This window comes from Falco biarmicus, chromosome 3, assembly GCF_023638135.1.
Source record: "Falco biarmicus isolate bFalBia1 chromosome 3, bFalBia1.pri, whole genome shotgun sequence".
NCBI classification, from domain to species: Eukaryota; Metazoa; Chordata; class Aves; order Falconiformes; family Falconidae; genus Falco; species Falco biarmicus.
Genome location: NC_079290.1, coordinates 4,221,848 through 4,245,294, shown reverse-complemented (window position 1 = coordinate 4,245,294; position 23,447 = coordinate 4,221,848). Strand labels below are relative to the sequence as shown.

The following is a 23,447-nucleotide window of genomic DNA, read 5'->3' as shown; positions in this document are numbered from 1 at the left end:
AGGAGTTCACCAAAGGGTAGAGAGCCATGGCAGCCAGACCCTGGAGAAGGGGCTTACTCTTAGGACCTCAATAAAGATTTCCAGTTTTCACAGTGAATCTTCCAAGCGTCTCCACTTACTGTGCTTTGGTTCATGCCATGGAGCAGTCGTGGATTGATTTCTGATGAAACTGAACAGCAAGATACACTTAAGATGCATGTATAATGGGTCTCTGTCACTGATGGACATTTAGTTGCTGAGACCTGGCTGGAACTGGTCTGACGCAAGCGCAAACATGGAAACCCTACAGTGGAAATGTCACTTTTTAATGTATGGAGAGCTAATCTGTCCTTAGTAGGCATACCCTGAGGTTATGTATTCTCAACAAATTCTCTCAGATTTTCTGACCAAGGGAGGTGGGTTGGTCAGTCCATGTCAGAGCCCAGAGGAGGTTAGCAACATGGTTGTGGTGGGAACAGTTGGAGGAATCAGGGTTCTGCAGTGAAATAGGAGTCAACAGAACAGATCTGCTATGTGGGTGTGGGTAGATGTGGGATACCAGCTCAGATCCTGGTAAAGCAGTAGGATTTAAAGGCAATTGCCAAAATTTCAGGGGCCAGGTAGACCATCTCCAGTGGGACATAGCAAAGCCCTGTTACTCTGAGAGAAATAAAGCAGCACAGTCACTGGTATGGACCAGCTCTCTTTATTGCACCATATGTGCTTTGCACTCCACATGATTGGTCAAATTAGCTTTTTGCCATTTGTTCAAACAAGCAGTTGTGCTCTGTGAGACAGGAACTACTGGAGAAACAATGGTTGGTCGTTGTAACCATAGACAAATAGACTCTGTAGAGCAGCTTTCAATCTTGAAACTCAGAATTTCTTAGGAACTATACTCCATAATAGTGAATTAAATAAACATATGTATATATATACTTTTTGTCCATTTGGGGCATTAAAGATGAATCTTTGGCATCTGCAGGACATTTATGAATTTACTGCCTCCTGACTTGCATTCAGCCATTTTTTCTAGCCAAATTCAGAAATGGCTAGAAAACATCTCCTGGGAGATCTACTTCCTTGGCAAGCAGTTGACAAATATATGACCCATCTAGCTTCATAGGGCAAGCAAGCTGCAATTAAAATACATTTGCCTTTTGGATTACACAGGCCTCAGATTACAAATATCACAGCTGGAGGCAAAAGGGTGGTTGAGGGGATAAGTGAACTTTTCCCTCAGAAAGCAACTGCCCTTTGTTGTCAAGGAAGCCATCCCAGTATTCAGTGACTTGTTCTCTAGTCAATAGTCAATGGCAGACAGCTTCATAATCAAAACAATCTTGTTATAAACTTGCTTCACCAGCATATCACACTGGGCGAAGGAACTGCTTCTAGCTAAGCATAAATCAATCATAATGTTAAAGCAAGAGGAAACATGAAAGCTTCACTACTCACAGTCAGGATTGGCATAGGCAAGGTCAGGGCAGGTCTCTTGATCTGCCAGGGTCGTTTCAGAGCATTGCCTGAGCAAAGCACTGCAATGAAGTTTCAGAAATATAGCTTCATATGCATGCAGATGGTGTGGGTGAAGGATTGAGCAGAGGCAGTTAGTACTGCAGGGAGAGAAAGGGTTTGCATTTCAAAGTGAAGTGTTTGCTGGGCTGTAGATATTCTGAAACAGATGAGGTGAATCACAAGGAACGAAGGAAGGAAGGCTGAGAATCTGTTTTTTCCCTGCGGGATAGGGAGGGGGCTTGCTACCTCCTCCAAATTGCTCACTAGGGAGCCATGCCTAGAGAATATTTGCTATGCCTGGTACTCTTCTTTTATCTTCCTTTAGCGGTATTTTCTGTTGCTCTTGCAGGTTGCAAGAATGTTCATTATGACCTTGTCTTCATCTTGGATGCCTCCTCCAGTGTCGGAAAAGAAGATTTTGAGAAAGTTCGGCAGTGGGTGTCTAATCTGGTGGAAACTTTTGAGATTGGCCCAGACAAAACCCGTGTAGGTGTGGTGCGATATAGTGACAGTCCAACCACAGAGTTTGACTTGGGAAAGTACAAAACCCGTGAGGAAATCAAAGAGGCTGCACGCAAAATTAAGTATTACGGGGGTAATACGAACACTGGAGATGCTCTTAGGTACATCAACACCTACAGTTTTTCCAGAGAAGCTGGTGGGAGACTCAGTGATCCAACTGTTAAAAAAGTGGCTATCCTTTTGACTGATGGAAGAAGCCAGGATTATGTCTTGGATCCAGCCACTGCAGCTCATCAGGCTGGGATTAGGATCTTTGCTGTGGGTGTTGGCGAAGCCTTAAAAGAGGAACTTGATGAGATTGCTTCAGAACCCAAGTCTGCTCACGTGTTTCATGTCTCCGATTATAATGCCATCGATAAAATTCGGGGGAAGCTGAGAAGACGTCTCTGTGAAAGTAAGTAGACTTCCCAGTTCTTCTACACAATTAGAATTATTATAGGTTCAATTAGCATTATAGGTATGAAAAGTTGTGATTGTTTATATCATTCTTATAATTCTATGCTGATAATTCTTTATTTTAGAGTCTTCCACTCTGTAAGAAGCCATTTTACTACCTGGAGCATGATGAAGTGATCCCTTCTGGGTCTTCTGCCCAAGTCAGTATTAACTGTAGGTCAGCTTCTAGTGGTCAACTAGAGAGCAAAATGTGAATTCCTTTTTGTTCTGATATAGTTCAATTACTTTACCGTATTTCGGACTGATGAATATGAAGAGTGACATCTTATTTATACCCAGATTTTGGTTTATTTTGTGCAGGAACTGTTTTTTTCCCCTCTTATTTTCTGGTATTTTTGCTATGAGAAGAATGCTCTGGATGCTGCTGAGAATGTGATCCTTTGGGAAGCAAAAGGACACTTGTGCTTTTCTGCCTTTCAGCATCCCAAGTCTACTCACAACTGGTGTTCTCTGTACAACTAGTGCTCTGGTTATCAACCCCATAAACCTTGCTGATGTTTTGCATGACTTTTAATGGAGAACACTGTGTGAAATTCACAGTGAACAAATGAACTTTGACTTTCCAGCACTGCGGTGAAGGGGACTGTAATGGCATTATGGCTGTTATCTTGCAGCACCTTAATAGGAACTGCAGTCACTTAAGTCCTTTCTCCTTCCACCACTGACAAATCATTCTCTCATTCTTAGTGACTACATAAAAGCTACCAGTCTTTGCTGCTTTTTGCAGTGTGTGTTGTGGTTACTGTGAGCTCTCTGTGTCAAAATCAGGAGACGCTGCTCTGGTTCCTAGGTCTGAACACGAAAGACAACAGCTGACTCCCTGTGTAATTGCTGTCATGCATTGCAGTGTTACACTGCCCACGTCTGTAGTCTGGCAAGTTGTTACTGGCAGGCAACAGTGAGTTGCCTGAAAAAAAGCAGACCTTGCAGCTGGTGTTGTGAAACTTTTTTTGCTCTCTGCGACCTCCATTTACAAGAAAAAGGTGTTAACATAACACTCTGGGCTTATGCATGCTTCTTAAAGAGTGACTAGCACAAGCAGGCATAAACCAGTTGACGCTGCCCAGCAGTATCAACCAGGTGCGACTAGGTTTTTTTGCAGATTGAATTAAAATGGGTACGGATACTGTAATATAAATACACGTGGAAGTCATGGTGGATATTGTCTGTAAGCCACACAGACTGAAGGAGCTCAGCCTTTTTCCCTGAAAATCATCCGTAATCATACACTCAACTGGGGTGTAATGAAGGGTAAACCCTTCTGGTGGGAACACTCAAGCAACTCAACTTCCTACTGCAGCTGCTGAGCTCCCAAAATGTGATTTTCTTTGAAATTCTCTTATTTTCCTTTTCTAAAGTGAGTATTTTCAGTATACTTTGTATACAGCTCAAAAAAGCTGTTTATCTGCCTGTCTGAGTACAACGCCACTTGCCTGTGGCTTTCTGAGCCCATACTATGTCCACACGTGTGTACATACCACTTCTCAGTAGATTGCCAAGGATCACTGGGAGCATCCTCCATCCTGAGCAGGATAGCAGTCACTCTTCAAGGTGTTTGCTTCCACCTGCACTAGCGGGTTCGGTGGGGAGACATAAAGCCTCCAAAAGGGTAAGTGAAAGGGAAGGGTTTACTTGTATGAGATACGGAGAACTTTTAAGGACAAAACATGCTTGTGGTGGGTTAACCTTGGCTGGATACCAGGTGTCCACCAAAGCTGCGCTCTCACTCCACTCCTCAACTGAACAGGGGAGAGAAAATATGACAAAAGGCTCTTGTCGAGATAAACCAAAAGTCGAGATAAGGACAGGGAGGTCGCTCACCAGTTACCATCATGGGCAAAACAGACTCGACTTGGGGAAATTATTACCAATCAAATCAGAGTAGGATAATGCGAAATAAAAACAAATCTTAAAAACACCTTGCCCCACCTGTCCCTTCTTCCCAGGCTCAACTTTACTCCTGATTTCACTACCTCTTCACCCCAGCAGCGCAGGGGAACAGGGATTGGGGCTGTGGTCAGTTTATCACGTGTCTGCCGCTCCTGCCCCTCAGGGGGGGCTCCTCACCCCCTGCCCTGCCCAGCCCGGGGTCCCTCCCGCGGGAGACAGCCCTCCCTGCCCTGCTCCAGCGGGAGCCCTTCCCCCCGCCGCAGCCCTTCCCCCCCTGCCGCAGCGTGTCCCCCCCCGCGGGCGCAGCCCCCCCGGCCCAGCCGGCCCCAGCCCCCCCGCCCCCGGGGGCACAGGCCCTGCCCCAGCCCGGCCCCAGCCCGGGCTCCTCCCCGCGGGGCCACAGGCCCTGCCCGGAGCTGCCCCGGCGCCGCTGCCCGCGGGTCACAGCCCCCTGCGGGCACCCCCTGCCCCGGGGGGGGCCCTGCCCGGGCTGCGGGGGGGGAGCTGCTCCCCCGGGGGCTCCGCGGGCCGGGGGCGCCGCGGGCTGGGGGGGAATCTCTGCTCCGGGCCGGGAGCGGCTCCGGCCCCTCCGGCGCTGCCCGGGGGCTGCAGGGCCGCGGCTCCCACACAGCTCGCTCCTCTCCCGCTGCAAGTTGCTGTGCGGGTTGTTCCCGCTTCTTCAATACGTTCTCTCAGAGGCGCTGCCGCCGGCGCTGATGGGCTCGGCCTGGGCCGCCGGCGGGGCCGTCCTGCAGCCGGCTGCGTCGGCTCCGTCGGACACGGGGGATGCTTCTGGCACCTTCTCACAGAAGCCACCCCTGTAGCCCACCACCACCAAAACCTTGCCACTCAAACCCAATACAAAGGTTGCTAAATGGATTGGTTTCAGTGTCAGGACAAAGGGAATCAGCCAGCCTTCAATGAATATTGATAAGGAAGGGAACAGAGGAGGGAATTAGATGAACAGCTGAGCAGTGAGTGGGTAATGTGCACATATCGAGGATCACTCAGGCAGACATGTAAGGATGTTAGCACTGACAGGGGGAATTGAGTATCCAGCTACACAGGATGTAGCACATGGAGGTGAATTTGAAGTGGATGCAGGGGAGAAAGAGGAGTTATCATCTATGGCAGCAAACACGGGTGCAATAGACTGATTTCCACAACAATAGCAGTTACAGGAGATAGGACTGCCATAGCTGTTCCTGGGCAGTGTTCTTCTGATCCAAGGACTCGGTGACATGGTCTAATATCCCTGTATCCTTCATTCTGGCCTTGATGGGGGACATCTCAGTGTCTGGCCTCAGTCCCTCTCGCTGCAACTGCAGCCCAGTTTTGTCCTGTTTTCAATGGGTATCAAAAGTAGTTTATTCTTTTCCTCTGTACGTCAGTCTTTCCTGCTTGGAAGGCTGTTACTCGTCTTCCCCAAGTTTTTTTTCCCTGGATTGAAAGTAGGAAAACTGCTTTTTGGCAGAAACAGTCTTGTCTTTTTTATTTATTTAATTTATTGCTTTGCATGCAAAATATTTTTAATAGGCATGATGTTTAGATCAGATCTAAACAAACAAGGCATTCTTGTCACCAAAGCCATCCACTGAAAGAGAGGATGAGACTGTGAGAGCACCACCAGCAGAAGCATTAACATAGAGATCAGGTAACTTTTTGTTATCTGAATATGTAAGGTGGAACTGTTCTGGGGCGTGATAGAGGGCTGGTGGAGAACAGGACCAAGTGATTTCTTGTGCATGTGCCACTTTTAAATTTCATGTTAACACAGCAGGAACAGGAAAGAAGTTCACTGTAAGGGCTCTGCCTTACACATATTTAGAAGGTAAAACTTTCAGCAGCTTTTGTAGTTAACTTTCTGTGGTTTTAATGACACCACCACATAAAACGGGAACATACAGACCATGGGGTGGGTGGAGGACGTGACAAGGGCACATGTCGGGCTGCTGTTTAGTTTGTGCACATTCTAAGACAAAAGCATATATTGCCACAGCCAACCTAGGGTTTTAATAGACATAATCCTTTGTGAGCTCCTGGGAGACACATCAATCAAAAGAGTGGAAATGGTAGAAACTTTTTTTGTTGTACTGACAGTGATGAGTCTTCCAGTCCTTGTACTGCTGTACTACCAAAACGTGAAGAGTCTTGAAGTGTTACAAATACTGGATTTCATGCCAGCAGCTGTTCAGAATTACTTGTCTCAGGTCTCACTGGATGTCTGTCCATTCCATCTTGCTATATTTGACTAAATTTTATTGCTATGAATATGTCATTAAGTGCATTAATAGCATTTTAGCTCTTGTTTTATCTTGTGAAAGTAAGCATGACAGAATCGAAAAATTACGTGTCTGCTCAGGGAGACATCATGGCAGTTGGAGATATTTTTGCCAAACATCTCCATTACATTCTGGACTATAGTTAGCAGGCAAAAATGGGTGATGCTTTCACAGGAAAGCAGGAGAGATATATTCTGCTAAAAATTCCAGAGATGCTACATGCTTCCTAAATAGGGTTTCTGCTTATATATTGTAGACATAACAACAAGCAGCTATGGAATATTCAAAAATAAACTAGCATATGCTTCTGGTAGATGAATAGTAGGATTATGCTTGTCAAAGAGATCTGATTGCTTTAATTTCAACCCAAATTTAATTTAAAGATGGATTTGATAAGTTAGTGAATGTACAAAATTTTCAACCTGGCTTGAAATCTGTAGCACTGGTGTTTTAATACTATCATCTGACATTTAAGCCTCAATGGGGGAGGTGTTCCAGTTGTGGCCTAAAACACCTGTACCTGCTCAGAGGTAATTGTTTCATAAAAAGACAGATTGCAGTGCTTTGGATGCTGTAATATTTGAGTTTATTTTGTTATCATTAAGCCAGACAGGTGATAAGGCACAGTCTGCAAAGCTCTGCAAAAACATTCTCACTCTTTACTGGCTCCATAAAGCAGAAGCCTTGGCTTGCCGAAGACTTGGCAACCTTGGAGTACATAGTGTGTATGTGTGTGCTAAGCCTCTGCTCTACTGCAAAAATCAGATTTCATAACTTGAAAATAAATTAGGCTTTAGAGGTACAGTCTCTGCTAAGATTTGGGTCTTCTTTTCTACAGCTAGCGATAGGAGAAACACAAGCAGACATTTCCTAAGGAAGTACTATAGGAGTATTTTGCTCATGTTGGCCTACATCCAGTAATGTCTTTCACATATAATGTAGCCCTTTCTACAACCAATTTTTAGTTGTCTGTGAGCTTGATGAGCTCCTTACCATGATGACTTACCTCTGCAAGTGTGTGGAATACCAAAGGACTATGTCATCGTGTGAATCTCAAATGTGCAAACACAAGGAGATGAAGCTGAAATGTTTCAATGACTGGTTGATACCAAAGGTTTTTCATTGATTTAAGTTGATAGAGTGAGGCCTGTGATAATATATCAAGAGCAGTCACATGTCCAAATGATTCATAACATTTATTTTTCTATTTGTACATGTCTTTGTTGACTTTGGGTTGGGTATGCAGTGCATAAAATATAGGTCTTATGCTACCACTGTTCCGTTTCTGATGCAAAAAGTCTTCCAGCCTTCAAGGCAACACCTTGAACACCGTTCAAAATCATAGTCTAAAAGCTTCAGGGATGTCTTTTTTTGAAGTCAGCTTTGCTCAGGTTCATGGTATAGTATGTTCACAGAAGAACAGTAAGCTTTTTTTTTTCTTGGCCTTCAATGTTAAAACTATCTCATGCATCTCAGAGACCATGACAAAGTGTAGGCATCTGAATTACCATATCTTGACTGATGTCAAGATGATACTAAGAGACTTATGAGTATAGTCAAATCTCACGTGAGTACTGAAATATTGAAACACATCAGCACCTAGAAGTATTTGCCTAACTGTTGATCTCAAAATTACACTTCTGTTGAGCTCTGAGATTTCACTGTAAAAGCATTCATTTCTAGATAGCTTTGCATTATACATCATGGAATAAGAAAGGAGGTAGAACTCAATAAGCTGGCAGGAGTGAGAATTCTGAAGTATTTTAATGAACTCGGTTGTGGTAGTAGTTTTAATTCTTTTAGTTTGTTGAGCAGAATTCAATCTTGGGAATTTGTAGACTGCTTTTACTTTCATAGTTGGAGCATGACTTTATTTAGGTTCCTCAAAAGTTCAGGTTAGCAGTAGTTCCAGTTCTTGTTTGGTCTTATTGCAAGAACTCTTTTTCATCGTTGTGATTACTTGTAAAGACTTCTTACAAATGTTAGCATAGCTTCTTGTCATCTGGCAGAACTTGGTACGTGCCACAAATGCACCTATTAATTTATCTGGAAAAATCTGTGGCACCCATCTCCATGTTGAATGCAGAGAAGGCTGAGGTATTTTGGAGTGTAACTGATGTTTAGCAGACCGGTTAGTCTGATCAGCACAGTACATCCCATGAAGATGACCTAACTCTTGTTCTTTTAGCTCATGTACACCTGCCACCAGTACCGTTCTTAGTGGAATATTCCACATTTGGCTGCTTAAGAGTATGTCCAGGCTAAGTGCAGCCACTAACATTTTGATTCTCACTTGAAAATCTAGTCACTTCCAGATGGTTTGGGAAGTCTGCTAAAAGCTCAGCAGACAACTGATGCTTTTTAAAAAGTTGCAGCTGGGCAATGACCCAGCTGATGGCACTGCTGATACCTCCTGTTACTTCTTGATGCTCTTCCACAGCTGCAGTGTGACTTTCTCAAACTGTGTAACATCTCCAACTTCTAGCAATCATTCATGTCACAGATGACAGGATCGCACATCCTTTTATCACCACATTTGCTGGCTAACTGCGGTTTCCTGCAAAGGCGTAAAAGGCCTGTGATGGAATTTCCAACTGATTTATCTTTTGCTTGAAAGAGAAGAAAAAAACCTCACTTTTCATGGGTGACATGCTGGGATGCGATAAAATATTTGATGGACTTAGCGGTGATGACAGTATGCAGCTTTCTTCTGCCATTGGGTGGGTTAAGGGGCAGCCTGGTATCTTGGATTATGGCTCCAGGAAGCTAAGATATTCTTTTTCTCTTATAGCATTTTTTTTTTTTCAAATCAAATGCCTGAAACTCTCAGATCTGATTTGCCACTTGGCCCAGTCATTACCAGCTTAGAGCAAGATGGTGGCAGAGCTGGTGTCTGACAGCAGAAATCCTTGAGCTCAGGGAGTGTGCAGTGGCTGTTGGTTGGTCCTCGGCTCTCCACAGATCACGTAGAAGCGACTGCTTTCCTAGGTCATGACTACAGTTCTGTTCTGCCACTGTGTAATCTCCATATCATTTAAATTTTGTGCATCCAAAGAAGGGCAATGAAGCTGGTAAAGGGTCTGGAGCACAAGTCTTGTGAGGAGCAGCTGAGAGACCTGGGATCGTTCTGAATCTGAGGGAACTGAGACTCAGAGAGGACCTTGTCACTCTCTACAACTACCTGAAAGGAGGCTGTGGTGAGGTGGGTGTTGGTCTCTTCTCTCAAGCAACAAGTGATAGGAAAAGATGAAATAGCCTCAAGTTGTGCCAGGGGAGGTTTAGATTGGGTATGAGGAAAAATTTCTTCACCAAAAGTGTTGTCAAGCGCTGGAACAGGCTGCCCAAGGAAGTGATTGAATCACCATTCCCGGAGGTATTTAAAAGACATGTAGATGTGGTGCTTAGCAGTGGACTTGGCATTATTAGGTTAATGGTTTGACTGGATGATCCTAAAGGTCTTTTCCAACCTAAACTGTTCTATGATTTTGTGATTCTAGTTACTACTTTGGTTGAGACTCTGAAATTTATTCTGAGATTAGCAACAGTGCTGTTTTATGACCAGTTAATACCAGACCCACTTCTAAAAGGGAAAGTCTTATTCCTCCTAAATTCCTTCTCTTATCTGCCAACACAGGCATTTATGTGGCCCCACCATGAACCACAGCAGTGAGCCAATTAATATTCTTGTTTTCTTTCCTGGATTAGTTTTTACTCAGATTTAGTTCACCATGGAGCCACATGGACGTTTGCTGTCCCAGGGGAGGAACTGGCACGAGGTGAGAACAAATCACTAGGAGTGGGAGGAAGACCTGGTCCTGTGGTACAGCGCTAGTTCATATCAGCTTGATGAACGTTAGCTAAGGACTTCAGAAAGCTGAGGAAAATCCTCTGTGTGCTCCCACCATAAATGTCAGCCTGTGCTCTGCTACCCTCTGGTTGAAGTGTGCACACAGTACATTGCTGGGCAGGTTCTTCCCATTCAAACTCCACTACTAGGCTTCAGTGCAGCTTGCTTGCCTTGAATAAACAGCTTGTTTAACAAAAATATCCCACTGCAGCCAGATCTCTTCATGATTCTGTTCCATTTTCCTTAAATACGCTTTTCAGTATGCATAACTATTGCTGCTTTACTACTGACTTAGCTTCTGGTTGCTCAGGGGTGTAGCTGTAATGACAGAGCTCTTTGTCCTTGGACACACACTGTGTCTGGCTGGAGTCCTTGGTGGGTTCGATGAGCAAGGGGGCCACCACCTTCACTTCAATACAGACTCTGTCAGTGCCTCCAGGCAGCAGCCTGATACTATTTCTGTGATCCTGCACCCAGGTCACTTCTCCCCCCCAGAATGGATTTCAACTCTGTTATAGTTTTGGGAAGTGATTGTCAATTTATTTTTCTTTCCTTGTACTTTGGAAAAAGCAAGGTCTTAGACATTGCCTTCAGGTGAGGAGGAAATTCAGCCTTGCAGCAACTGTGGCCAGATTTCTTCTTTTTGCTGAGGGAGCAAAGGTAGGAGTCCAACAGTCATCCAAACAACAGTGTTTCAGAAATATGTCTGTGGCAGAAAATGGTGTTACTTCTACTCTTTTTTGATACAGCCAAGAAAAGGAGGCTGTTCCAAATCTGCAGCTTTGTACAGACCTCTGACAACCTTAATAAGCGACTCTGAAGGTGGAAATACAATAAAATGAGATTGATTAAACCTTTTGCACTTTTACTGTTCTTATCTCTAGCTTTCTTTAACACTTACATACAAATAGTAGCATCATAAAACATGGGCAATCACTTTACATAAAGCAGTGAATCTCTGGGCTGCCAACAATGTCTTGTCCGAAATCACAGAATCTAGCTGGATGATAACATCTCCCCTAGCTTGTAATAGTTTTTCTTGCATTTCAGACAAGAAATCTCCGTGAACAATGTTTGATGTACAGTAAAACTAATTGTAAAGGCAGAGAGAAGATTAGACTCATGACAAATAAAAGTAAGTCCCAAACGTTAAAAAGAAACATTGAGACAATCAGGAAAAGTATGGGTCTCAGTGGCAGGAGAAATTACATCTTATGAAAAAGTAATGTGCTGTTTAGAGAACAAAAAGAGGAAAAATATGGTGGCTATGGGAGCCATTTCTAAATAGTGTAGGCATGAAAGAGAAATACAGAAATAGGAACAGGCGAAAAACTGGAACATATTGTCATGTGCTGAAAGTTATTAGTAGCTTGTTTTTCAACACCGCCTGCAGCCCTTATTGGTTTTGCAGGAGCTGTGGGTGCTCAGTACTTTCAAGATTAGGCCGTGGAGCCCAATACTTACCCAGGTGCAATCAGAAGGAGGCTTTCTGCCTGCTCTGGTGGAGTCCAAACGGTGGGGTGAAAGAGAGGACTTATCCTTGGGGCAGCACTGTCTGTCTTGGTGTTTGCTTGCTGATGGACTGCTTAGGAATGCTCAGTAGAAAGAATAACCTCTGAAGTGGGGCAGATGCTCAGCAGGAGACTAAGGCAATGCACACAAAAACCTGCTGAGGTTTCAGGTTTAGTTACAAGCATTTCTGTCCAAGAAAGGCAAAGAGATGGGGAAAAAACCCTCGCCACATGTCTTTCACAAAACTAAAATGTTTTCAACCTCAGCAGCTTTTGTGCAGTTAGGGCTTTCTTTCTCCTTCATGAACAGCCCCTAAACTGACTTCAGACTGAAAGGACACCACTAACAATGTTCTAGGCCTGCCTTCTTCCCTCCTCCTTTTTTCTTTGCACATTATGTGACTGTTCCCATAAAAATCCAATAGTACCTTTCAGCACAGGCTGCAAATAGAGCTAAACCATCACCTGCCCTGGATAGGTCTACCTACCTGCAAATTAAAAATTTCCTCTGCTCTCCCTCAATTTGGGGATGCACTTATGTAGTGGAATGAAGCTGGGTGAATTAGCACAGATAATATACAACTGTGGGTTGGCAGATTGGCAATGTAGATAAGGTACAGGTGTGGCTGGTTAAGTTAAGTGGGAGAGAGCCAATAAAGAGAGAGCAGCTGAGAAAGAAAAGCATAAACACACGTGTCCTGGAAGAGAGATTAGGAGATGGCAGCAGAGGGGCTGGCATGGAGAGTATGTTGGTATGTGGTGGTAAAAGACCTTGTAGCTTGATGGTCAGGAGAGTGCTGTGACAATTGGTGCCCTGTGTGAGGCCCTTTGGATTATGAAGCTGAGTGTAACAAGCAGTGACAGCGGTGGGGGATGTTTGAAACAGTAACGGCAGTGACCCAAAGTAGCAAAGACAGGTGGGGATAGCCTGTGATCCAGATCATGTTGAGATAGGTGGGAAGAGCCTGGGGATCTGGATCAGACACTGGTAAAGGTGAGCTGTTGGGATCAAAGAGAAGGAAGCCTGACTGTCGTGGAGTTAAGAGACTGAGGGTAGCGGGCAATAGCAGTGGAGTACATGGCCAGACGTGGCAGCAGCCCGCAGCGGCAGCGAGCCCAAAGCAGGTGGTAAACTCTATCTAAGGCTAAATATGGGCACGAGACCGATAACCAACAAATACTGTAAGGGAAAGTTGAAAAGAACTTGAAAGAGAGAGTTCAAGCCTTGTGATTGAGGCTGCAGCTCGCGGATGGTGTGAGGCTGGTAGTGGCCCCCTGGCACAGTGGACCCGGAGCTTCTCGGAGTTGGGTTGCATGGGAATGCAGCTGGCTAGTTTGGAGAGTGCTGCAGCACACTTATGTTTAGGATGGGGAAAACAAAGTCTGGAAAGATGCTATGGAGATATAGACCCAGTTCTGCTGATGGAGCTGGTAGAACTTATTGCAAGTGACAGTGCAATGCGAATGTTTGTCACAACATGCAAAACCCCATGTAATGCATTAAAGGTCCCATCATGACCTACTTTTCCTGAAATCCAGTGGGTTTCCTGAATCCTACAGCTTCTTACGAAATTAACGTTGCTCTAAACTCCCTATAGCAATGGTGGGCTTAGTCTCTCATGGCTGGGTTTTTTTTTTTTCTCCTGGCTCCATATATTCCAACCTCAAAATCTTGTGACTGTTAACTGCAATGAGAGCTGCAGATCCTAACATTTCAGGTAATGAGAGAGCTTGGAAGTACCACGAGGGGTGCTGGGTCTCACGGCAGGGACACAGCTGGTGCTGGTCACTGGCTGCCTGAGACACTTGGGCAAAAAAGTTTAGCACAAAAACTCTGGCCTGGGTAAATGGCTACTTTCTCATCAAATGGCTTCACTGGAAAATTTGTGACCTTTGGCAGTATTGTATCAAGGCCTCCACTGAGGCAAAGCTTGTCATTTAATGTTTAAGGGCTTATTTTGAAGCTGTAGGTAGATCTCTGGTACAGGTAAATGTTGCGTGGACAGTGCAAGAGAGATCTTCATGTTATTACTGGAGTTCAAACTCAAATGACATAACCATTTCCTTTTTCATTCTTTGGTAATATGAAGTGGTGCATCCTTTCTTCTGTGGAAGTTTGTAAAGGTTATCAGCCCTTTCTGCCACTGCATTTCAACTTCTCGTTTGGTTTTCAAATGAACTAAGTCAACAGGCAAAATTGAATTATAATATGCCAGTCTGCTGAGAATATTTTTTCCCCAGTGGTAGAGCTGCAGCATGGTTTAGCTGGTGGGCTATTTTTGGTAGTAAATTGTAGGGTTAGTGTTTCAATCCCATCAAGTTCTGTACAAGTTACAGCCAAATGCCAAATTCCTTTTCAAAACAGTAATCTTGTTTATAATGTGAAACAAAAACAGTGGGAGCATTTTGAACACCTAGGAGAACTGCTTTTTGATAAAGTACTAATTAGATTCTTTAAAATGCAAATAAGAGCTTGTAACAAGCTCTGCTGTATTAATGCAGTTACAAATGATGGAGAACAGTTCAGAGTTCTGCATAAAATGCATTTCAACATGCTCTCCATTTTGGGAACTGTGAGTACTACTGCTAATGCTGACCAGGAGTAGGGAGGGTATCTTTCAGCGAAGGTAGCTCAATTGGCTACTGTGTGTATTGCTTGCTGTAATAAATTTTTGAATAGAAGCCTTGTGTGATGTCAGGTTTCAAAACTCCGTTCATTTTCTTTCAGCTTAGTAGTCAATGTTTAGTGTCAGTTTGGCTAGAACTTGATCCGTACTCTAGGAAGCTGAGAAATTTGTATATAAAATACATATATATGTGCAGGTGTGTATAAGACATTTATTTCTGTATATATTTTTATATATATATATATAAACTCTGGAAAATAAAGCTGTGGCCTTTCAGCCTGAAGCAGCAGTTGTGGGGTTTTTTTTTGGTTGTGTGGGGGTTTTTTTTGTTTTTTTTTTTTTTCACAGTGAGGTAGATAAAAAGCCATAACATGTTAAAGCCCTAGTGAAGATGAAATACAGGACATTTTTACTGCAGTGTAACTGCACACGATCAACCCAAACCACCACCTCCGGGTGAGACTTCGTTTAGCTACACTGCAGCAGAAATCACTGTACTTTGTTCCTCCAGGGTTTTATAGCAAGATGGATAAGCATATATTAGTTATCTACTATAGAAACCTCTCATTTTTGGCAGTGAAGCATAACATCTCTGTGAGAGGCTGCAATACTAATATGACACAAGTAGGATGGTGCAGCAAAATTTTAGTCACTAGTGCTAACGCTTTCTGGCAAATGACTCTAATAACTTGGGGGTGTTTCTGAGTTTAAAACAGATGTTGGATCAGAACTAAAATCCATAAATTGAATTAAACAATATTGTGTCTTTATATTCAGGTATCTTCAGTGGGATTTGTATCCTCTTAACTGCAGTGACCTGAGAGTTATTTGTCTAGCCTCTTTGATAATCAGTGGAAAGGAATAGACACTTCCAGAGAGTGATTCATCCTTTTCGAAGAAGACTGTCCGAGGCAGGCAGCATGATTCAGCCTATCTCTTTTCATTAACTTTTAAGAGAACTTAGATAACTTGCTCACACCAGATTCCTCACTTTGACAGCCAAAAGCAGAAGTTAAATCTTTCCCCGCCATGCTCTGGGGATACAGTAATATTTGGTTCCTTATGCCAGTAAATCAGTCTGTTGGGATTTACGTTACTCATGCATGTATAGACCAGTGTGGTTGCAAGTTCAGGTGTGTGTGTTGCATTTCCCATCTAGCTACCTGATGCTGCGGTATTCGTGCAGTTGCAAGACAATGCCAGTTTAGAGAAGTATAGTCAAGTACTGCCATATGTTTTGGGTCAAACATTGTCCTGCTAATTTTACTTCATCTCTAAGGGAGTACTTCTGTGAGAAGAATGATTTCCTCTCCTTTATCCTGGGCTTCTTCCTAAACATTGGGATAAACTGGCCCTTGAAGTGAAGTGCATCGTGATACTACCTGCTGTAGTATCTGTTGACTCATTATAGCAAGAGGATAATGCTTTAAAAAACAATGGCTGAAATACAATTAAGAGTAATAGAGAAGGAGACAGCTTTTTAAATTAATGTCCTTGAAAGACACCTTTGCTGCAAATAACCTTTTTTGTTGTTGTTAATTGAAGCATGAACATTGCATCCTGAGACAGGCCTGCAGATCCACTCTTTGCTTAATGATCTTTCCGGTTTTCACTGTAACAAAGTCAGATCCCCAAACTAACTGTAGTCTACTGGAATCGAACTGGGAAAGATGCCAGCTCAGACCATCTCATATGTTAACCAAGGCTGTGTTACTGGTGCATACTGATTGTCCTCCCATACAGACAAGCTAAAAATTCACTTGTAGGACCTGGTGAAACAAACACCGTGGAAGAGCTGCTGGTGCAGCCTGTGGACTTGGGGCTATGAACGGGACTGGAAAGGTGGGAAATGACTTGGAACCAGTGGAGTTCCTAAGTATGGGTTTGGGTGATTCAAAAATCTATATCAAAGTTATTGGTGAATACCCTGTGGATGCCATTTGCAGAACTGTCTGTATGAATGGTGGCTCTGCAGTAGTCTCTGCTGGAAGACAGCATGGTTTGTTTTGGGTATTTTGACTTGTATATAAGCATGACACACTTAATAAAGCTCATGACAGAGAGGGGATGTGACTAGGGCTAACAGTCCCAGGGGATTGAAGTGATCCAGACCAGCCTTTGAGTCTCAGATTCCTGAAACCCATTCTCAGTCTTTTCTGGTGCGTGTTGCACAGCTCCAGCAGAGGTAGAAGACCTCTGCTTGGCACTTTGGAAAAGTCACTTAAGTGTCTAGACTAAGAAGCTTGGATATCCATTTTTTTCAATTCCTGCCAGTGTATTTTCCTATGTATTTTGGCAGTGCTCAGCCCCAAGAGTCTTGTTAGAGTACAGACACTGGGCACAATGCTCCTGCCCTCGTCCAGCTTACTGACAACCTGCAATCATGACTCCCCTTCCCGAGAAGCGACCTCCCTTCTAAACCTGTGGCTCTATTAATTCAGAGCTCACTGCTTTAATGAAAAGGGGAACAGAGTATAAAGCCAGAAGAAAGTCATCATTATCTTAGCTGTAATGCATAAGCCATGAGACTTACTTGAACGGTAAGTATATAACATCTCATGAAAAAAGTCAAAATGTCCTAGAAAATTTACTGTGTTAGTTGCAAATAAATATATTTAGGGAGGTATCTGTTAACAATTCCTCCAAGCTATTGAAGTTCTGTGCTGGAACAGTGAGTCATGCATGTTGAGTTTTAACAGAGCTGTTTAAGGACTTGTATAAAGTTTGCAGACCTACAAATCTTTCAAAATTCAACATAATTTCCATTAGGTTTTCCTATTTCTATTAATAAGCATAGCAGCTGATGCTTGTCTTGTTTACTTGTTTGATAAACTGTTCTTTGACTCTGTGGTAGCCTTGATAATATCCTGAAGAACTAATTTCCTGGCACTAATACTGTATTTATAATGTATTTATCAGCAAGTGAATATTTCCATGCTCACAGCTTTTTATGCTGTGAGACACTGCAGTTTCACACAATGTAAGATGGTACACAGGAATCTCTTTAATTTATGGCTGGTTCAGAATCAAGGGGTTTTGTCATCTATAATCAGCAGTTTGTCCCAGTGGGTGGGATGTTTTTTTTCACTATAAATCCTTTTGCATGTTATTATTTAGTTAAAAATACTGTCCTGGGTACTTGCTGACAGCACAGGAACACAGCGTAGGACCGCTAAACAAATGGAATTAGTGAATGGGTTGCTATACCCTGCCACCACATTCAGCTCTACAAACTAGTTTTGAGTTGATTACATCTCTCAAGTAACTGGGTTTTGAAGGTGGATATATTTATTTGTTTTAGAGCAGGGGGCCTGTAACAAAGAAAAGTCTCAGCTTTTTTTGTTGCTGTTTATGGGTGCAAGCCTTAATCATAAAATGTTACAGCCTGCTGAAATTTCCAAAGCCATCTCTTGGTCTCACAGGGACAAGAAAGTTTTTCCTATTTCAGATCCTATTTCAGATTGTTTCCTTTGTTTTAGTTCTTTTAACATGAATGGTCTTAGTTTAAATTATAACTAAAGCAGAAAGTTTTATTTTGGAACTCTCATCTGGAGCAGGGAGTAGTTTCACTCATCTGTGTTTATCCTCAGCAATATCTCACTGATGGTTATTTTCCATGAACTAGTAGTGCAGTAAGATAATTACTGTTTAATTAACCAAATATCTGAGAAAATATTAGACCCTGATTTGCCACAACTTTGTACAGCTATTTACATAATTCTGAGTTATTTCTAATGAATCCAGTGGTTTTCTTAAGCTCACCCAGCAGGGCAGTAAAATACCTTAAGAACATTTGTTTGACCCAATTTACATGTTGCATGGTTCTGTTCTTTATGGGAAACTCTGAAGATTTTCCATGAGAAGTTTGGTGCACCCAAGCATCAAGAGGATGGGTGTTGGGGCTTAGAGACCCTGGTGTTGGATCCAACCTCTTCAGTCCTGACAACTCTTGTCCTGCTAGCAGGGAAGATATGTGAAACAAATGTAGAAATTCTTCTTAGGAGATTGTTCTTCACTCCTGGCTGTATGTGGAGGTATTATGTCCCGGATGGGGTGTCCCTGCATCTTCCTAGTGTTCTCAGCACAGTCTAGCACGCGTGATGGACCTGGTCTGGCTCTATAGGTTTCTGGATAGTATTTCTGCTCATGTCTCTTCTGCTGCTGAGTGACAGGCATTGCCAGTGTTGTGCCAGGATGGTGCTATGTTGGCGCAGTTCAGGAGCGGTACATGAGCACTTGAGGCTGTAATTGTGCGAGGCTGGCCCTTTCATCTTCTGTTCTTTTCTTTTTTCTTCTCAGTAATTGTCTTCCCTTCACCACAAAACGTATAGGAGAAAAACAGTTTTTCAGAAAAAGTTTTTTTCTACCTGTAACTCTATACGGCAGTGGAATGAGAAGGAGAAGTGCCAAGAAGAGCAGATAAATTTATGCCAGTAAGTTCGTAGTCACTGAGATTGGTTTGTCCTGTGGTTTTCCTCCCCCCACCCACATTTCATTATAGCATAAGCTTCCAAGTAACCTGCTGGCACCAGAAAGGAATGGGGACTGAGGTCACCAAGGGCACTCTCCCCTTCATCTGCTTTGCCCAGGGAGCCGCTGCCTGTGACTCGATGGTTTCAAACAGAGTAGGAGATGAAGTATTGATAAAGTCACTAAGTGGAAAGAGCTGGCTGGTCATCTGATTGTGGATATGGGCCCTTCCTGGCGGTTACTAATGAAGGATTCCACATCTCCCATGGACCTGAGCCTGCTCCACAATCCTACCTTGAAATTAGCCTCTTTTGGAGTACAGACTCTATCCAGCATCCTTTGTTTTCTCCTTTTCTTTTTATAGCATACACTATTTTTTTTAAAAATGTGTATATATGCTTATATATATATTTAACTGGAAGTGAATCAAATGATTTTATTTCAGAAAATGCAAATAAAAACTAGGGAATGGAAACCACAGAGGTGGCTAAACATGCTATTCGTGCTGGGTGGATCTGTGCTCCCACAGAGGGAGTGGAGTGTCCTAATTTCAAAATAGTACAGACAGAGTTTTCAGTAAATCCGTAGATGTTTAATTATATGATTTTGTATGGGAATGTTGAGAATGTAGACATGTATCTGCAATGTATCTATAATTGTATAGTAATTTTTGTGTTTTTTGTTGGATTTTTTTGACATGTTGTGGATGCTTTTCCTAGGGTTGGTAAAGACCTATGAAGAAACAGCTGAAATCAGCAAAGAGAAAACCAGGTTGTGGATGTTTTGCTACTCTTAGGCTGAGCTTTCCCTGTCACTTTCTGTCTGAAATATGAGGCTGGATGCTATGTCTGATTCTCTCTACCCTTTTGAGTTTGTATCTGAGGAGGAACTGTGCTAGGGTGATAGCATGAAGAAGTGTTTAACGTTCTCTTTCACTGAGGAGAATGTAACACAGTGCTTACTCCCCTAAGGTTCTGCCTAGTGGCCTGCTGGATACACTCCTTCTGCTATGGTAACTCTTTTCAATGAAGGTGAAGCATAAAGAGATGAAATTCAACTGTGGGAGTTGCATACTCTCTTAGTTAAAATGGGCCAGCTCAGGCAGTGATGCTGATGCTAATTAAAAAAAATTAATTTGGAAGCAATTACATTTAGCAGTTTCTCTACAACTATAAAGTAATTACTGCAAATAATGGATTAGATCTACACGTGCAGCTTTATGTTTGCCTGGACAGATACTTTGTGATAAAAACGTGGGCTTGCTCAGTATTTGTGCAAGATGCCAAGAGACTCATGGCGCTGTGGACATGTTACTGGCACTGCCTCCAATATAGTCCTGTGAAACACTCTCCTGTCCTTAGCTGTTAATTGCCCAGCTCTCCTTTCAAATCAGGAGAAAAGACGTGCCTAAAGTCTAGTCTTGTGCCTGTTTTCAATGCATAGGTCCAGACTCATTCCTGCTCAGTAGTTACAGCACGTGTGAATCTGTGTTGTGATTCAAGACCTGTTTCTGACCAAGGATGAATCTGGCCTTTGATCAGATCTTCACTGCCCAGAGGTAATACTGCCATTCCCTTGGTATGCTCTCAACGTTTACTGAAAGGATTGTATAGCCTCTCTGGAGCTTCTCACCTTTATTACATTTGGAGACCCATGATCTCAGTAACATAGTCTGATTAAAAGAATGGACGTTGTGGGTTTTTAGTTATCCTAAGGATAACTAGGATTCCTAGTCTAAGAAAACAGTTTAAAATACCCTTCCCGTAGGACAAGACTGCTAATCTGTTTAGTGTATCACTCTTTGCTTTGGGCTGAATCCGAATTTTTCCTTTACATTGTTCTTTTATTTGGAGTTGTAAATGACCCTGCACTGACTTACAGAATTGATGCCACATTAAACACTGATGTCACTAATGATCAAAATGCCCAAACCACTTGTGGAATAATAGTAGGAGGAGTGCCCATCAGTGCCCATCATGCCTTTGGAGAAGTATGGAAACATGAAAATACCGAGTCCGTCAGCCATGTTAAAACTTGTTGCACTTACAGGAATTGTTGAGCAGACTGTAATCTCTGCACTAAAACCAGACTATAAACACTGAAAAATAGTATGGCACACTGATGGTCTGAATACCTTCAGTGAGAGAAAAGTGGGAACTAAAGGTTGTTTCTTCAGGGGCATGCATGAATCATTTTTTTCTAACTCTGAAGATAATTAATCACTGGAACAAGATTACCAAGGGTGATGGTAGTGCGTTTTCCTCTGGCTTCTTTAAAATGCAGGCTGATGTCTTTGTACAAGATGTAGTCTTGTTCAACTCAGCCTCAAACTGCTGGCTTAAACAGCATTTTCTTCTGGGAAAGGAGAGATTCATTTCCAAATGAGCTGATATTGCTGTGGGACGTGAGATGTCTGACGTCCTCTGCAAGAGGCCTTGCTGCTGGTCAGAATTTTCTGTAGCTGTAAATTCTGTGAATCTGGCAGAAAGAGCTGGAGAAAGCTCATCTGCTGAAATATCACCAATATATTTGCCTTATGCCTTCTCCCAGCAGAAGATCCACCAGAATGTGTCTCTCTCAGACTCTGAACTTGAGACCCTGGTGCAAAGGATATTTAAATCTGTGTCTATATGCATTGGGTCGTTTGTAGCATCTTGGCCCTGGCATGGGTGGAAGAGGAAAAAAATGGAAAATGTGTCCTTTGATTAGAAGGAAATCTGTGCTCTAATGAAGATGATTAGAGACAAATTGAAGACGTTGTTTGTCCATAAGGCAATAGAGTGGGGTTTTTTTGTGTGGTAGCCTGGAAAGCTGTCAAGATGTTTCTCAGTAAGTAATCCAGAGTCAGTAATGGGCACAGAAAACAATGCCACATATCTAACACTTAGCAGGTAAAGATGGTATATGCACATGCTGGTGATCACTGCAGAGAGCAAGCTCTCACTTTCCCACCAGGAGCTCTGGGTCCGTATTGCTCCCCTTGACTTACCTGCTTTCCTGAGAGGCAGTGGCGGAACAATTCAAGAGGAACTGGCCTTAGGACTGATCATTATAAAACCAGTCAGTTCTGCTATGAAGCTAATGATGTGATGGCTAGGAAAGAAAAGATCCAAGATGCATCAAGTCTAACTTTGAGAGGACTCATTCCCGCATTGTCTTACTACTTATATGAAAATTCCCTCTTTCTGTAACACCATGTGTCAGAGAAAAACACGTCCTGCCCGAAGAAGTGCCCCTGTGTAGGCCTTTGTAGGATGGAGTCACTGTCATCTAGACATGCACTTGTCTCCCTTGTGCTCCATTGTAATCAGTGCTGGAGTAACTCATCCACATCCCTGCTGGTTCTAGATAGCTGCAAGTGAGCTCTGGGATTGAGTCAATCACTTTAAATAAGGCATCATTCTCTGTGGATGACTGTGCTGAGGTAGCGAAGCCTGACTTTACACGTGCGTGCGGAGTGGAGCAAGAAGAAACGCAGCCCAGAGAGATGTGCTGTATTAACAGAGGCCCTTGAAAGCTACACCACTGCCAGTACGAAGCCTGGGCCCTGGCAATGTCCCACCATAGCCCATGAGACACTCGGTGGGATGGGTTCACTCTGTGCTAATGAGCTCTCTGTAAACAATGACGAGACATGGTTCAGGGAATGGCACAGTCCCAGGCCAGGAACCTTTCCCTAATAGGCAGTGGGAACGTGGCATCCTGGTTTTGGGTGGATGAGAGTGGGGAGAATTGTTTGGCTCTGCCTTCTTGCCCTCCTGGTCAAAGAACAAGTTTGGTTTGTATAGAAATATAGAAATGTTGAGCACTGTAAAGCAGATGGGATGTTTGAGTGTAGAAGCATTGGACCATACTACACTATTTTGGGGCATGGATGGGGGTTCCCTCAGCTAGTCCTGAGTGCTGTCATCATCTTTCCATCAGCAGCACAGCTATCGGGTTTTTAAGTAGTCCTTATGCACATCACATCCTTCATGGTGTCTTCTATGTGGATTTGGGTTTTCATACAGTGAACTGTGAAATTTAATCTGAGGTGTTGCTGGGGTGAGGATCCCAGTGAAATACAGAAGCTCTGGAACCTCACAGCCAGAGCCAAGAATGTGATGTATTGTATATAAGGGTTTCTCATTTTTTACCAAGCCAAGTCTGTCTTTCACCTCTCTACATGGGGACCTTGAGGCATGCTGCCTTTCCTGCCTCTTTCCTTTACCCCCCAATAACTCTGTGTGAGCCTTCTCTAGGTTAGTGTCTGTTCACCTGAATGTCTCCACATTCTCAGGCTGAGTTTTGGGGGCTAGCAGCTGTAACAGGACACATCGGTGGTTCATAGCAGGCCTTGGTCATT

At 43.2% G+C, this 23,447-nt stretch overlaps 1 protein-coding gene across 1 annotated transcript in view; it reads left to right on the top strand.

Annotated features, from left to right (window-relative positions):
• Window positions 1-23,447, top strand: part of COL22A1 (collagen type XXII alpha 1 chain) — a 237,326-nt gene that overhangs the window by 29,594 nt on the left and 184,285 nt on the right. Inside the window, exon 3 of the mRNA XM_056333390.1 lies at window positions 1,847-2,413. Coding sequence (XP_056189365.1) covers window positions 1,847-2,413 — 567 coding nt within the window. The remainder of the gene's footprint in view (window positions 1-1,846; window positions 2,414-23,447) is intronic.